We start from the raw sequence: 17,991 nt of genomic DNA, 5'->3' as shown, positions 1-17,991 counted from the left end.
CAACGATGCTCCTGCCTCAGCCTCCCGAGTGCTGGGAGTGCCATCCTTTTTGAAGGAAGATATGAAATAGATTCAGAATGTTTCCCTATGTGAAGGTCTTAATGGTTTTTGAAGAATTTAGAGATAAGACTTGAATGATAATGAGATTTAATATCCCTACAACTCGTGGACTTCTGAGTAACAAATAGTAATACAAAGTATGAGTACTGGGGCTTTTTAAAACCTATGTTAGAGCTGAATCAGCTCAGCAGCATAAGCACCTGCTTTGCAAGTGCACGGTTTTGAGTTCGATCCCTGGTACCGATTTAAAAAAAAAAAAAACCTATGGTAGAATTACAACTTTTTAATCCTCCTTGAATAATAATATTCAATTTCTAAATATTGAACCTGTTTGTATACCTTGTTGTACATTACTTTTATTAATTCTTTTTAGTATTGGGCATCCAACGTAGGACCTCAGCTTGCTAAACTAGCTGTACCTCAGCCCCTCATTCACACTTCATGCACTTGACAGAGGCAAACTGGCAAAAGAAGATGATCCCAGAAAAAACAATGCAATGGGTTTTGCTGAGAAGCATTTTAGCATAGATTCTGGTGGTGTGACTGCACAGGGCAGATAAATAAGAAACTCTGCCATTTACTGGCTGTGTGAGCCTGGGCAAATTGCTTAACTTTCTAGCTCTGCTTCCTCAATTTGTACAGTGGGGGGATAATAGAACTACCTACTTTATAGGGTTGCTGGGTAGATGAAATGAACTAAAATATGTAAATTGATTACAATAGAACATATGGCTGGGTGTAGGGCACTCACCTTTGATCCTAGCACTTGGGTGGCTGAGGCAGGAGGACAGCTGTGAGTTCAAGGCCAGCCTGGGCTACAAAGACTCCTTATCTCTACAAAACAAAATAAATAATAAGCATGTGGAATAGTAATAAAGCATGTGCAATGTACTAAGTATTTAACAAATGTTAGCTACAGTGGTAATGAAGAATATTTGTAGCGTCTCTCTTCTAGGGCTTGGTCATCTAGAAACCTCATTAATCTGAAGGATCAGAAAAGTCATTGATTAGCTGAGTAGCCTGAAGAGGAAGCTTTTTATTTGCTTTCTATTGTCCTTGGTTCTCACTTGAATTTGTGTATCATTTTATGCCATTCTTATAGTGTGCCACTTATCAATTTATTGCCTTTCAGTTCCAAATTTACTCTTCATTGATCTACAAAAATGCATCTGCACCCGTTTAAGTATTTTTCTTTTGCCAACTGGCAGGATGTTAAGCTTTGTCAATGAGAGGGTGCTGGAGAGAAATTGTAAGGGAAAAGGTTTTCCCCTCTCGGTTCTGGTGTGCTTGTTTAGCAGTGCCGAGACAGCTTCTGGCACTGATTCCTGGTGCTAGGCAGGCTCCCCTGCCTGGTGTGCGCTCCTGTGCTGTGCCAGGCTTCCTGGATGGCATGTGCCATACCCGCAGTCTTCAGCCTCCAGCAAGGCTTCTCCCCGCTGGCTTCCAGCAGTCAGCAGTTTCCACTGGCAGCCTCTTGGGTGGTTTTATAGGACAGCTGCCAGTAAGACGCTTTCCCATGAGTAGTTTTCCTGGGTACCCCAGAGTGTAGATTGCCAGCAGATCCCTCCTGCATGGCGGCTCTGAAACTTTTGTCATTTATTGCATGCTGGCCATGCCCTCTTCAACAGTTTGGATCTCAGCCTTGGCAGAGCCTTTTTGTGAGTGCATCTTTCTCTCAGTCCTAGGAAAGTAGCTGATTGCAGTAGCTGATCCTTATATCTACTGTCCTTTTTTTTTTTTTTTTAAGTGGTACCGGGGATCAAACTCATGACCTTGCACTTGCCAGGCAAGTGCTTTTAGGATTCTCTCTAGCCAGTTCCTTATTAAAGTTATTCTTTAGAGTTATTTGCTCTGTTCACATTACTTTGTGGTTTCTATTGATTGGACTTTGACTGATGAACTAGGTAATGAGAAGGGATCAAGAGATGGGGGGAAGAAAAGGATTTAAGATGTATACATGTGCCAGCTCCACACAAGGAATTATACATTATGTATTTAAAAAATCAAATAACCACTGAGGCTGAACAGTGAATCACATCTGGAATAAGATAAAACAGTCCAGCTGGGGCATAGTGGTACATACTTACTGTTCCAGTTGTGGAGGTGGCTGAAGCAGGAGGGTTGCTTGAGGCCAACATTTCAGGGCCATCCTGGGCAATGTAACAAGACCCTACCTATCACTTAAAAAAAAAAAAAGATTTAGGTATCATAATATATGGCAGCTGATCTTTGGAAATTCACTAGGAAGGCTTCCTGCTGGTTGATGTTCCCAGATGTTCTTGTTTTTCTAGAGCTGGAGATAGAGATTTTTATATAAAATCTCCCTTATTTTACCCTTTGACTCCTGATTGACATATCATGTCACTATGTGTGCCAAATAGCCTATGTTTGTGAGTTGCTAGTCTAGAATCTCAGAGTAAGACTATGTGATTTCTTAGCTGTCAGCAAACTGGGAACAGCAAACTGTAAGTGTTGGGGAACTAGCAGACGAAATATAGCAGAGTGACAGCAATATGGAAAAGCATGAAAAATAGTTCAGATTAGTACAGAACCTCAAAGCCCAGTTGTTGAAAACCACTTAGTAAAAGGGGAGATACATTGATGTATGTATCAAGTTCTGTTGATTTTAACAGTAATTTTGAAGAGGAAAAATTCTTACCCTATTTGTGGATGAGGAAACTGAGCCTCAAGCACAGTCACCATTTCTACAGCCCCATTCAAATTAACAATATTTTGTGGAAGTTTAGAAAGTATGTAAGAGGAAAATAAAATAATCTATCTTCTTCTTGTCCAGTTAGAATCACTAGTAATATTTTTCTTTCCATTCTTTCTGTTGTTTGCATTTTTAACATGGTTGTTTATGTGATATGTGTGTATTTTTACATTCTGTCTTTTTTTTAAAATCTGGTAGTAGTAGATCATAAGCATTACTCATTTATTATTAAAAACTTATTCTGAAGATTTTTTAATGTCTTCATTCCATTCCATTTTTTATGTACTCAAATTCTTCTTACCCATTTATTTTCAAGGTATTACTATACCATAATATTGGATGAATATTTTCATATCTAAAACTATGGTCAGATTTCAAATTATTTCCTCATTGGTACAGTAATAAAGTCAAAGGACACATACGCCCTTGAGATTTTCTATTGTCAACTTTTGAAAAATGCATTTTTCTAATAAATGTAAACAACATTGAATTCTCACAAATGTTATCATTGTTCATTTTTTAAATTTTACTAATAGGAAAGTATATTTTTATTATTTATGTTTCCTCACTTCACTTGGACTCTTTTTATATTACTGATACAATATTTATTGCCTATGTTTTCCCAAGTTCTTTCCTCATGGGTTTCTGCCTGTTTTTGTGGTCACGTGGGAAAATCTTACATTGAATTTCCATTTAGTTCTTTTATTTGTTTATTTTTTTTGGTACCAGGGATCAAACTTGAGCTTGCGCCTGCCAGACAGGGGTTTATGCCACTGAGCTAAATCCCTGGCCCTGTTTAGTTCTTTTAATTTAGAGAGGACTTTTATGTAAAAAGAAAAACAAATTAATAGTCTTACTGTCCAAGATTGGAGGAAGTAGTATTTAATAAAGTATTGCTTATTATTATCTCCTAGAAGATATTGAATAGCCTTTATGCCGAATGAACTGGGAAGCTTATATGCCCCTACTGTATACTGGATATTATTCACTTTGACTATTATCCAGGTGTCTGGATTTTGTTTTTTATTCTTGCAGGGGAGGTGCTCAGAGTTTTGTGTGCACATGGCTGATGATGTTGAATATAAGTAATAGCAACATTTACTCTGTGCTGAGTGTGTTAACTCCTGTGAACAGTAGTCGTAGCAGTGTGATTTACGGAAGAGGATGCTGAAGCATACAGGGATTAAAGATCTTGCTCAACTTCACAAAACTGCTTCATAGAACCAAAGTGCTTTTGGCCATGTAGTTTCATTTATAAGAATTGAAAGGGGCCAGGGATATAGTTTAGTGGCACAGCACCTGCCTGGCAAGCACAAGGTCCTGAGGTTGATTTCTGGCACCAAAAAACAAAGAACTTAATAAAATTCAGATCTGAATTTTCCTTTTTACATGTTAATGAGCAGAAAATACAGTGTATAAGTTAGTGTTAGAAAGTATTTCCTTCTTGAACCAGAGTTGTGAGAATGTGGAGAAATCTTTGTTGCCCAAATAGCAGTAATTCTGTACCCGATGATACCTGACCTCTTCTTCAGTGCCCAGAGCTTTCAAGGAATCAGTCTTGAAATAAGAGATGGGCCTTTGATTTTTTTAAGGAGCTTGCAGCTGATGCTTGGAGTTCTAAAATGGGCTTGAGTACAAGAGTAGAAATATGTTATTTTCAATATCAAAAGCTTTTTAAATTGTTGGCTATATTTAGTTAAACCAAATAATTTACTGACTTTTTCTATGAACAGGAAAAGAAAAACCATTTAACTGCCCTGGTGTCTGCCAAGAAAATTGAAATGACTTAAAAGCTTTGTACTGATAGCTAATGGCATTGAGTACAGCTGTTGTTTTAATTAATACAGCTGGTCGATCCTTTGGCGCAGTCAGGCTATGACTGTGAAGTTCTAAATGAGATAACATAAAACCAATGGCATGGCACAGTTCATGCCTCTCTTGAGGAAATATTTCATTACCCTGACAGAAGCTATTGCTTTGGGAACTCTCTTCGTCTTGGACTACACTAGGAATTTATAGGTTTTCATTTAAATTTAACGTTAGTGATTTACCATAGGCAAAGGAGAGGACCTGCCAGCATTTTGTTAGCATTGATAAACACTCAGTTTGAGGTTGAACCCTGAGTTGTGAAGCCCTGTGAAGGAATACAGCCATATAAATAACATGGAGCCAATTTCCAGGCTTGACACAGAGCAAATCTGAAAAAGTTGGAAATTGTAGCCCACGGCAGTGAAACTTAATTTTTGACTCCTGGTTCTTCTTTTCACATGTCATCTTGTGATATTGGTCACCATCAAAAGGCTTGTAGACATTCATCAAACTGATAAAAGTTTTGTAGAACAGTCTTTATATTGCTTTGCTGAAGTTGAAACGATGACTGAACAAAGTTTTGAGCTCCTTGGAAAAAGACAGATTTTACTGAAGATACATTAATGAGACAAATGACAGCATTGCTTCCCATTTGCTATGATGACATTCTATTATGGTCCTTCATTAAATATATCTTAAGCTGTGTCACCAATTCTGAATCAACAAATCATTTAAAATTCTTGATGTAGTTACACTTAAAAAGAATAGGTTTAAGACAGTTTCCCAGCATAGGGAACTAAAGAGGCCAGGACTCATGGTGTACATCTGTAATCTTAACACTTAGGAGACTAAGGCAGGATGAATTTGAGGAGGTAAGACCCTGTCTTTGAAAAAAAAAGGAAGACTCCACTGCATTAATGAATTTATTTATTTATTTATTGGTGCCCAGGATTGATTTTACTACCTTGAGTTTGCCAAGCAGGCGCTTACACTGCTGAGCTAAACCCCCAACACCCAATGAATTTATTTATATCATAGCCTGTAAAGTAAAGTGGCAACTACTAAGTCTGTAGGTCTTCCATGGTGCTGTGCATTTCATTCATTCTTTGAATACAGATTTAGGGAGAAACTTAAGGTGCAAGGTACTGTCCTACAAACTGAGCACTGATCACTAAATTGTCCTGTGCCGACAGAACTTACTGCATGGAGGGAAATGGATAAATAAGAAACAGTATTCAGTGGTTGTTTAACTTCGATTGGTTAATTAATGTGCTTTGTTTGATTTCAGACAGAACTAAAACATAATAATGCTTCACACTACCTTTCTTCTAAGGAAAAATTACAAGATCAGATGTTTCACTTAGGTTTTACCTTGCCATCTCTTCCTACAGACTCACATTCTTTGTTTCTGAATTTTTAACAGTATCATAATCTCATGCTTATGCTTAGGTCAGAGTTTTCCAGGGTTTTACAGTTTACTGATCAGTAATATTTTTGAAATTTGGAAGAATTTCAGGGTTTCCTGCTTTTAATTTTGCCAAGTAAGGACACTAGACAACAAAAACAGAAACTATGGTCACTGTTATTTTTTTAACAACAAAAAGTAAGACTTAATCTCAGCACAAAAAGTGGTCCTTCACTTTGACCAAAAAAGACTTTATGAATCACTCATTGTATTGTCTTTTCTTTATTTTGTTATGTACCTTTAGAATCTCAGTAGAGAGCAGCAGTTATAACTCGGTATGGTTGTAGTTTCCTCTTGATGTTGCTAAGGGCTTTTACTGATTCACACTATTTTAAGAGGTTATTTGAATGTTATCTTTTTCCAAAGGCAGATTTGATGTAACTGCAGGCATTGTGCTGTGTGATGGACACTGTCTTGGAACAATTTGGCAAGGATGCAGAGTAGAATATCCGCTCCAGTTATCCCTCTGCCGTGTCGATCAGCTATCGCTGTTATCAACCCTAGTTGATAACAGTTACCCAGTTATCAACCCCACCATGCGATCCTGAGCAATCGCTTCTCACCTTTGGCTTTTGGTTTTCCATGTACATATTGAGAACGATCATTTCTTATATTTTATTCCAGTTTTTGAGACAGGGTCTTACCATGTAGCCCAGGCTGGACTCTAACTTGTGGCAATCCTCCTCAGCTTCTCAGTTACTAGAATTGCAGGCCTGCCACCATCGCTGGCCTTACTCCAGTTCTTAAACTTGGGTTTTATGATAACTTTGATAACTAGTTTTCATATTTATTTGTGGTACTGAAGATTCAATTCAGAGCCTCATACATACTAGGAAAACATCACCCTCAGCCTCTTCTTCTCATTTTACTTTGAGACAAGGTTTCCCTAAGTTGCCCAGGCTGGCCTCAAGCTTGCAGAACTCCTGCTTTAGCCTCCCTCATGGCTGAGACTACAGGCATGCACCTTTGTACCAAGCTACTTTCCTTGTTAAAGCATGTGTCTCGTGTCTAACGGTTAGTAAAAACCTTTCGCTATGTCATACTAAAAATGTGAAATATGCTTTTGTTCATATTCCTTCAATAGAGAGTATTTAATTGTTCACCCATGATTAACATAAGGATGTAATGTCATGGCCATGAGGTTTCAGGATTTACTGTGATTTTTTTTTTTTTTGACAGTGTTATTAGCTGCATAGAGATTCAGCTATTTTCTCTCTTTTTAGGACCTTTGGGGAATTGTTATAAAATTTTTATTACAGAACATAACAAGAATTTGATCCATATAAGTTTTTTTATAAAACTTTTTTGCAGTTTTTTACAATTTTTGGCCTGTTTTTCATCTTTATATAAATGAACTAATAGAGTATACTTGTTTTATGCAAGTATTTTATAATGAGGTTTTTTTTTTTTTTTTTTTTTTTTTTGTCTTTTTGTCTTTTTGAGAGAGAGTCTCACTATGCAGTTCAGGCTGGCCTTGAGCTCACTTTGTAGCCCAGGCTGGTCTTGAACTTGCCACAATCCTCCTGCATCAGCCTCCCAAGTGCTGGGATTACAGGTGTGCACCACCACACCTGGCTTTTAAAAGTTTTGTTAGGGGCTGGGGATTTAGCTCAGCGGCATAAGTGCCTAAGTGCCTGCCTTTGCAAGCAGGCAGTTGTGAGTTCAATCCCTGGTACCGATAAAAACGAAAAAGACCAAAAAAAAAAAAAAAAAAAAGTTTTTTTTAACAATGTTTTTACAATTGTTTTCATAAAAAGAGTGAAAGTTCTGTAACTTAGTACTATTTGATTAATTTTAGCAAATATATACAAATGTAATTCACATCCCAATTCCGCTTGAAATTATGGGTAATTTCACCTTGAAAACAAGATTATCTAAAATAGTAAATTATTTTGATTACTACACAAGGCAGCATTTTAGGAGATTTATTTTACTTTTTAAAAAATTAACTTTGTGTATGTGTAGTAGTAGGTCTTTTTTTTTTTTTTGGCTTTTTCATTTTTATTGGTACCAGGGATTGAACTCACAACTGCCTGCTTGCAAGGCAGGCGCTTATGCCGCTGAGCTAAATCCCCAGCCCCTACTAGGTCTTGATCAAGGGCCTTGATGCATATTAGCCAAGTGCTTCACACTTAAGTCTTTTTCATTTTATTTGTTGAGACAGGGTCTTGCTAACTTATCCAGGCTTTCCTCGATCTTGTGATTGTCCTGGTGGCTAGGATTACAAGGTGTGCTATCATGACTGACCCCCAGTCATACAGTTGTTGACATAAAGTTGTGGTGCATTATTTTTAAGCAATAGTTAAGTGATGAATGAGATTGCTTAAGGAGAAAGTTATTGCAAGTCTCTTTTAGATTTCTACAAAGATCTCTAAGCTTGGTTTCGAAGAGCTATCATAAAGAAACTTTGTTAAGTTGAATAGTTCTAAAATAAATCCTTTTGGAGCCTCTGGCTAAGTAAGTTACTACTAGAGTTTTTTTTTGTGCAGTACTGGGGATTGAACTCACAACCTCATGTTTGCCAGGCAGGCACTTATGCCAGTGAGCTAAATCCCCAGCCCTCAGGTAATTTTTTAAAAAGATAAATATGTAAACCTAGCACAGCAACACACACCTGTAATCTCAACACTGGGAGGCTAAGGCAGGAGGATCACAAGTTCAAGCCCAGCCTGAGCAATTGAATGCCTTGGCAAGATCTTGTCTCAAAACAAACTAAAAGAGGACAAAGGATGTAATTCAGTGTGAAGGCCCTGAATTCAATTTCCAGTACTGGAAAAAATTTTTTATAAAGAAGTGAAAGACCTACCCTCTTGGTAAGTGCGGCTCTGAGATCTGGCCATGGTGGAACTTAGGCGGCTGCACAAGAAAGCAATTCGCCTGCCCTCTTGCTAAGCAGCCCTGGCGTGGGCCAGGAAGAGAACCAGCGGCTCCGTGAGCCTACTGGCGCACGGGCTGAGAATCAAATATCTGCACCCCACCCCCCATTAGCAACTGGGGATAGAGGTCTGGGAGCATCTCTTGGGAGGATGACCATATACAATATAGCAAATATGACGGATTTCCTTCTATCTTCTGTTTGAAGGCAAAGGTTGTTTTCACTGTTTGGTTTCTTTATGAGATTTTGCTCTATTCAGTATTCTCTTTCAGTTGGTTTTATAATGTTCTGTTTTTGGTTTGATTTTGCTGTGCCTAATTGACTGGACAACTATTGTGAAGATAATGAGATTATACCATAGTACCTATTACTACTATCCCAGTATCCTGCTGTGAAGTTCTGTACCAATTTCACTGCTTGTCTCGATTGGCTTTGTCGAGTCTTCTTCTATTGTATTTTTACTACCTTCAAAATAAAATTTAAAAAAAAGAAGTGAAGGATACAGATCTTAGTATAGTTTGGTTAATTTTAGCAAATATATACAAATGTAATTCACATACCAATCAAGATTTAGGGAATTTCCACCACTGAGAAAGCAATGTGGTCCTTCCCACTTGAGGTACCAGTTCTGTGTGTATAACTACATGATGAAATGAATGGCGTTCACATTCCCAGGTCAGTCCACGGTGCACTCGGCACTGCCATGCTCTCTGTTGGATCACATAGGGCAGCCACTTCTCTTGTTTGTCACTGTATATTACTTTGGCCTATTTTTCCTCATGTAAATAGCCTAATGGAGTGTATAGTTGTTTTATGCAAGGCTTCTTTCAAACATCAGGAAAATGTTTTGGGGATTCATTTATGTTGTTATAAGTAAATAGCAATAGCTTATGTCTTTTTATTGTTGAAATATGGCATTGCGTATATTGCAGGTTGTTTACCCATCCTTTTATAATGTTGACATTTGACCCACACTGTGACTATTGCCAGGTGTTGTGGTGCACACCCAAGTTCAAGGCCAGCCTAGATGACAATTGCAAGACTGTGTCTCCAAAATAATAAAAAAATTAATAGTAGAGATTGTGACCATTATTGTTAAAGCCTCTATGAATAAAAAGAGACTGCCAATTTCCAAAGTAGTTGCAGTATTTTATCCTATCAGTAATATGTAAGGATTTCCCTTGCTCTGTATCTTTGTTGTTAGGGTTATCCGATTTTCTAAATGTGGGCATTTTAAATAGGTGTGAAAAAATGCTTCACATAGTTTTGATTTGCATTTTTTCTGTTGACTAAATTTGTTCAAAACCTTTTCATGGATTTATTGTCTGTTCACATATATCTTTTGCAAGTTACCTGTTTAATGCTTTACCCATATTTTATTGGGCTGTTTCTCTTTTCCTACTGAGTTGTAAAAGTTTTAACGTTTCACCTACAGGTTCTCTGTTAGTTCCTTAGATTGGGTTCCCATAAAACCCACTCTGCAGAGAACTTGAGTGAGACATGGTCATGGGAACAACCCCTGTGAGACAGCGGGCCCGAGTAAAGCAGAGGGGAGAAGCGGGATGTAATTCAGTTGCGGTAGAGACCCAGCTCACCTCACAGGAGATGCTGCAGCTGAATGGCCCTGCAGATATCCTGCATTTTGAGGCCAGGGGGACAGGCTTTATACCTCCTTCCACAGTCTGAGAAGGTTTAGTTACCTCTGCTGACTGCCCGGGGGAGGGTATAACTTCAAGTTAGTCATTTGCCGTGGGCCGAGGTCAGCTTCTCAGAGGGACTCGGCTGTGAGCCATCAGTAGATAGCGCCCCCACAGCAGCCTGCAGAACAGGTGTCTCCTACCTAGTGGGGACTGAAGTGGGCAGTGTCACCATGGCATTCACCCCAGATACATGTATTTCCACTACAAATGTGTGTGTATTTGTGTGTGTGTACATACTTAGGTATACATGTATATGTAGATACATAGATATATATATAGAGAGAGAGACAGAGATAGGAATATATGTGTATATATATATTCAGGGTATTATTGTGTAGAATATATGTGTATATATATTCAGGGTATTATATTCAGACAGGGTAACTTGTCTATTTTCTTAATGAGTAAGCAAACATTTTATATTTGATGTTGAACTTTTTTCTTTTATGGATTGTGTTTTTTGTATCCTTGCTGAGAAATCTTTGCCAATCTTAAAACTGCAGATATTCTCATAGGTTTCTTCTCGTAACTTTTTTTTTGAGTTTTAAGTCTTAAATTTAGGGATATAATGAATCAAGAAATAGTTTATGTGCATGATGTGAGCAACTGCCTGAATAATTCTTGAAAGCAATAAGCTCTTACTATTTTTGATACATCTCTCGTCACTTTTCATCTTTTCTTAATTTGCCAAGCAGAGTCTCTCATATCTGTTTCCTGAGGTGGTGCAGAGTCAAAATGCTGACAGGACAGTTTTCCTTAGCAGCTTATTCATTAGTTTAAATTGTGACATTAAGAAACCAGTTCCCCCAAAGGAAATAGGTATGCTTGGCCAAGTTTCATTTTATCCTGACTTTTGTACCTTTTAAGGAGTGATACTTCACATTCTTATTTAAAAACAATGATAACTTCTATGAATTGGTTAGGGAGAATGATGCAGGAGTCACCATGTTACCTTCTATACAGAACTTTTTGCATCTTGCTTATGTTCCTGCTGTGACAGTTTTTCTTAAATGAACACTGGTCAGCAGTGCTTTGGGGAGAATTTAGTAACTTAAAGAATTGTAGAGTAACTGTGTTAATAGTAATGGAGCAACATTTGCTATCTACCTGTCACTTTCTTACATTGCCGCCTCTCTTCACAAGACGTATAGAAATGCTTTGATTTTACAGAAGGAAGGTTGAGGGACCGAGTTGTTAGCTGATCAGATCATGGGGCTAGTTCTGGCTCCTCGGCCACTGTGCAGCCACCAGCCTCATTCAGATCACTCGGTGTCACAGTGGCTAATGGCATCTTGATGGGAGGGTGGCACTTGGCTTGTATGGTAGGAAGGGAAGATTCTACCCTGCCATAGTCGGTGTTGACACTGCAGCTGTAGTTTGCCACTTTTGACTAGACGCGGTGAGATGTCGGTCTCTATCACTACCCTCACCCCACCTCCCGAACGAAGAGGACTTGAGGTTTCAACCATTTCACATACAGGCTGTATTTATAAAGGCTGGTTGGGCCCCAACATCACAGTCAGGAGAGAATTCAGTAGAATATCAGATGTAATATAACTCCTGTTGTTTTGCCAACATCAAGGAAACTGAAATGGAAAGGTGAAGCACATGATATGCCATGTTTTCAGAAGCAGTTCATAATTACTGTCTTGTAGTTTTGTTTTGTGAGGTGGGCATCAAACCAGGGCCTCATGCATGCTAAATGTGGTTTCCCCACTGAGCAATATACCACCTTGTACTTTCTAAGATTATTTCTCATAATTCTAAGATGCCAGAAAGCCATATTAGAGTACAATATTGCTTCCAGGAACTTTAAAACTAAACCTTTATTTGACAGGAGGCAGGCTCTAAAAGAACACAGTTGGGATTAGGCTGGATTAAAACCACAGAACAATTTTCCTATTGACATTAAAAATATTTTAATACTATGAATAATAGATGTTCATTGTAGATAAGTTATAAATGTTTCATAAATTATATATTATATATTGCATATGTGTTTATAAATTATAAATAAAACATTTATGTTTAATGTATACTGTACTTGTTCTATATATTATGAATGTACATTATATGAATATAATATACATGAATATACAATATACATATACATTATATGAATATAATTGTATATATACATGAATATACATTATAATGTACCATAATTTTTCATGGCTATGTGTTGTGGTACCATGATGAAGCATTATAGTTTCTTTAGCTATTCTCCTTTCTTGAACACTTAGGTTATCTTAAGTTTGCCCTCTTAATAAATTTCATGATCATTTTTGCTAAATTTTTAAAGATGCATTTCTAGAATTGAAGTTTTTCAGTCATAGAATTACTTTTTTTTTTTTTAAACACAGGAGAAAAGATAGTTATAGGAGAAGGTAAGGGGAAGGAGAGAAAGCATAAGTAAGAATTTACATTTTTGAGGCTTTAAATCTAAATAACCAAATAGTAGTCCAGATAGGTCGCTGATATTGGCTGTTTCAGAGTTTGCAGTGATAACCAACAGCCAGCTGCAGCACACATGCCACAGGTTTTCCCCCACTGGGATAATTTGTAGCAATTCACATTGCTTCTAGAGTTGCAAGCATATTCATTTCTCCCTTTCATGTATTTTAGACATTTTCCTCCATTGTCAGCCTGCTATTTTTTTAAAATTATGATCTATTTTGCCCAGACTGTCCTCGAATTCCTAAGCTCAAGGAGGCTTTGCCTCAGCTTTGTAAGTAGCTGGCACTTAGGCATGCTCCCCTGGGCCCAGCTGGTTTTTTAAAATTTGGTATTAATTATTCATGATGCTGACCATTTTCATGTTTACTAGCCATTGTTGCTGTTGATTACAAATATGGAACTCACTATCTTGATAATAGATACTTCAGATATTGTTCCCTGTTCATTAATAGCCTTTTCAATGGTTTCTTTTGTTTTCTTTCCAGGAGCGACTAAAGCTGGTGACTGTTTTGGGTGCTGGCCTGCTCTGTGGAACTGCACTGGCAGTCATTGTGCCTGAAGGAGTACATGCACTTTATGAAGATATTCTGGAGGGTGAGAAAGAGAAGAGCTTTATTTGAGATATATTAGTGGAAGGTTGTCAGAAGCAGGTAGCTAAGTGGTATTTTGGATATCTCATGATACTTTTGACATTGAATACATCCTTAGCAGTTTGTGAATTGAGTGCCCCAATTCATGAATACCACTTACCATTTATTTGTAATGACAAATAAGTTCCAGTCATTTTAACAGTTCTTTTTTAATGCCTACTCAAACCCGCCCCCCCACACACACACATCCCATATGGTAGGCTTGCAGCTGTAGTGTTCTTTGAGTAAGAATATATATAGATACACATATTCGGACTAGGGGCTCTTTACAGTAAAGTTTGTAGGTTAATTGATGAGGACTCAGTTGGCAAGAGCAATTACAAAATTAAAAGAGGCTTTGCCTGACTACCACTGATGGACAGAACAGTACCTGTGAGAGGGTAAGAACTCAGTAGTCAGCTGGGTTCACTCACCACCTTAGTGATTTGATCTTTCATGTCAGCTAGAAGGTCTGCTTAATTAACATTTGTGACTTAGCAAAACCAGTTACTATTATGAAACTTTACAATTACCTGTGAAGGGCTAAAACCAAAACTATTAAATCAGGGAACGGAACTCTTAAATGCCAATATCTATTAGACTTTAATAATAGTATGAAAGGTAGGCACCTTCCAGATTTTTTGCTAAGGACAGTAAGTCAGAAGCCCTGAAGCTGTCATACATCCTACTATGGAGAAAGACAATTTTCGTTACTATTGCACTGATACACTGTGTAGGTTATAAAACGTACTCCTGAAATAGAAAAACTTTGAAGTCTGAAATTTAAAGTTAAAATATACAGAAAAACAGTATTTGTTCTCATATTCCTGTGGATCCACTTGAATTTTTCTGGGATGTGACTATTGTACTGTAAAAGTCACTATCTTGGTCTACTAGAAAATATCTAGAACATGCTTGAATAGGCAATTCAAAATGTTTTTACTTGGCTTTGGAACTAAGGAAGAATTAAGGGTGGCAGTTATTTTTTGCACTTGTCTGGTAGTGAAAATTCCTTGAAGAAAGAGTGCCTTTTACAAAGACAGCTTAGTCTCTAACCTAGAATACTGAGTCAGAGTCTCTAAGGAAGGAACCCGAGAATATGTATTTTTAACAAGCTGACTATGCTTCTTACTGGACAAGTTTAGGAAACACTGGAATAGAGGTATGAACTGCTTCAGGTATAGTATGTGTGTGTTTTAATATGAAATATAATTCATATACCACATTGTGGGTACAGTTTTAAGGTTCAGTGTACTACTATGTGTCAGGTTGCATTCCTTTATTTTTAGTTTTCCTGAGTTTTGACCCCAAATAATTTTGTGGATTCATTTGAAAACAGAATACAAAGCACCTAGTAAATCTGCTTTTCTAAAAATAGGCATGTTAGTCTTTCACTTCGCATCATAGATTAGCTTGCAGCTCTAAACCATCATTTAATGTTTGTTTTTGCTGGAGATTGAACCCAAGGTGCTGTACCACTGAGAAGATCCCTAGCCTTACTTTCTTTCTTTCTTTCTTTTTTTTAAATTTTGAGATAGGATCTCACTGAGCTGCCCAGGCTTGCCTTATACTTGAGATCCTTGTGCCTCAACTTGCCAGGCATGAGCTACCATGCCTGACTTATTTAAATTTTTAAAAATCACTTTCACTTATTTTTTACTTTCACTCTTGTGATATGTATCTATGAATTTTAAAAAATGTAGAGTCATATTACCTCTGTGCTTGAAACAGAAAACAGTTCCGTATCCCCACTATCACCAACACACACACACACACACACACACACACACACACACACACACACACATATACACAAGTATTCCTTCATACTCTTCTTTATAGTTATGACAAAAGGATCTTTCCTTCACTTCCAACCCCTGACAACTTAACCTCTTTTCTACTGTAATAGTTTTGCCTCTTCAAAATGTCATATAAATGGAATCATGTAACTTTTGGGTATCACTTAGAATAATCTATTTGAGAATCTTTTTTTTTTTTTTGTCTTTTTCCTTTTTATCGGTACCAGAGATCGAACTCACGACTGCCTGCTTGCAAGGCAGGCGCTTATGCTGCTGAGCTAAATCACCAGCCCCTATTTGAGAATCTTCACATTATTCTTTGTACCAGTAGTTCGTGCCTTTTTATTTCTGAGTAGTATTTTGTTGTCTGGTAAACTGTTTGTCTGTTCCTTTACCAGTTGAAAGACATATGTGTTGTTTTCAGTTTTGGTGATTATGGGTAGAGTTACCGGGGCCAGGGATTTAGCTTAGTCTTTAACAGTATCTTTCACAGAATAGTTTTTTTTTTACAGAATAGTTTTTTAATTCTGATGAAGTTCAATTTGTCAGGACTAGGGGTTTAGCTCCGTGGCATAAGTGGCTGCCTGGCAAGTGCAAGGTTGAGAGTTAGATCCCCAGTATCCCTGCCACAAAAAAGGTGTCAGTTTCTCATTGCAAATTATGCTTTTGATGTTTTATCTAAACCCTATATGGTGCACCCAAATTCACAAAGTTTTTTTGCTACAATTTTTATAATTTTAAGTTATATCTAACTGTATGACCCACTGTGATATAATTTAGAACACAGTATTTGTTGGTTTGTTTTGTTTGTTTGTTTTTTGCATTGTGATGAATGTTCAGTAATTCTAAAATGATTCATTGAAAAGAGCACCGTTTTTCAATTGATTTGCTTCACATCTTTTTGAAAAATCCATTGACCATATTCCTGTTGATCTGCTGAATTTTCTATTCTATTTTGTTGATCTGTATGTTTGTACGTTATCATTGCTGCATTATCTTGTTGACTGCACCTAATAGAAGATCTTGAAATCAGATAGTAATGAGTCTTTCTTTGTTTTGGCTTTTCACAAAATCTTTTGCCTTTCTATAAAAACGTTAGTCCATTTGGCAGAGTGTACCAAAGAAAAAATCATGCCGGGATTCTGACTGAGTTCAATCTGTTAACTTAAGAGAGAATGATATTTTAAAAGCATGGTATTTTTGGCTGGGCATGGTGATGCATGCCTGCAATGACTGGGGAGACTGAAGTAGAAGGATCCCTACAAGTTCAAGGCCATCCTGGACTACAAGATCAGTTGAAGGCCAGCCTGAACTGCATAGCAAAGCCCTATGTCAGAAAGGATTAAAAAAAGAAAAAGAAAATGACAAGACAAAATAAACAAAAGAAAAAAAAACCCACAGTATTTTTTCAATTTCCTTCATTGTTGTTACAGTTTTAGCATACAGGGCTTCACATATCATTAGATTTACACCTAAATATTTTATGCTTGTATTGAGATTATAAATGATTAAGATTTCCAGAGCTATAGTTACTCTATAGAAATTTATTAAATTCACTTACTAGTCATGGATGCTTTTTTTGTAGATTCCTTATAACAACTCATACATGAACATCTTTTGTCTTAAAAACTACACATGTGCCAGAGGCTCCTCACTGCCGCTCTAGAAACGTTACCTGCATAGCTGCATGTGACGCAGGCAGAGGGCAAGGGAAGCGCTGGAACGATCAGCTGAGTTTCTTTCATGCTCTTCAGTCCTACTTGCGATGTCCAGAAAGATGTTTTGATTTGGTTTTGTGTGTGTGTGTGTGTGTGTGTGTGTGTGTGTGTGTGTAGGTAGGGATGCTCACTACCATGCTGCTGCCATGCAATTTATACAGCTAACATTGCCCTCCAGGTGGGACTAGGAAAGAAGAAAACTTACGAGGCAGAAAAGAGAAAGAACGCAAGTGCTTCCCTCTGTACCAACACCTATTAGCACTGCTTTTTTCGGCCCCGCTGGCCAAGTAGGATGGGATTTCTCTTCAAGTTTTTACTGCTTTGTTTCTTGGTATTGTAGTTGTTTATAGTCCTCAAGTATTGGTTTTTGTGTGTTTTGTTCAGCATTTTGCAGTGGGTAATTGAGGTTAAAGTGGGCTTACTCCCTCCAAGCCTGACCATTATCAGATGTTTCCATCATTCCTCTTAAGAAGTAAAATTTTTAAAAAAGTAAAATTTTAATATCTCTTTCTTTGTTGTAAATCAAGCCAACTTTTCTCCATGCTTCAAAGAAGGAGTTTGTTTGCATGTTACTACAGTCTATGGTTTCGTTCTTCATGGACCTTATAATTATGATAATTAACAGATACTTTTTCTTCAGAGTTCAGTATATAACGTTAACTAAGCACTCTGACACTTTAGTATTACTAAATACTAATTCATGTAAAAAAAAAAGTCACATAGTCTGCTATAATTATAACTCTAAAATCCCTGAAATTAGATGATT

The 17,991-nt window shown here is 37.3% G+C and overlaps 1 protein-coding gene across 4 annotated transcripts in view; it reads left to right on the top strand.

Moving 5' to 3' along the window:
- The window catches only part of Slc39a9 (solute carrier family 39 member 9), a 67,365-nt gene that overhangs the window by 6,982 nt on the left and 42,392 nt on the right, over positions 1-17,991 (top strand). For all 4 annotated transcript variants that reach the window (XR_216341.4, XR_010044890.1, XM_003472379.5 and 1 more), the window contains one exon: positions 13,565-13,673. Coding sequence is in view for 1 of the 4 variants with exons in the window: in XM_003472379.5 (XP_003472427.1) it covers positions 13,565-13,673 (109 nt within the window). In the remaining 3 variants the exon portion in view is untranslated. Of the gene's footprint in view, positions 1-13,564; positions 13,674-17,991 lie in introns of those variants that run through there.

This window comes from Cavia porcellus, unplaced genomic scaffold (genome assembly GCF_034190915.1).
Source record: "Cavia porcellus strain 051 isolate PalLab524CR breed Dunkin Hartley unplaced genomic scaffold, mCavPor4.1 scaffold_31, whole genome shotgun sequence".
Taxonomy (NCBI): domain Eukaryota; kingdom Metazoa; phylum Chordata; class Mammalia; order Rodentia; family Caviidae; genus Cavia; species Cavia porcellus.
This window is presented reverse-complemented; position numbering and strand designations above follow the sequence as displayed.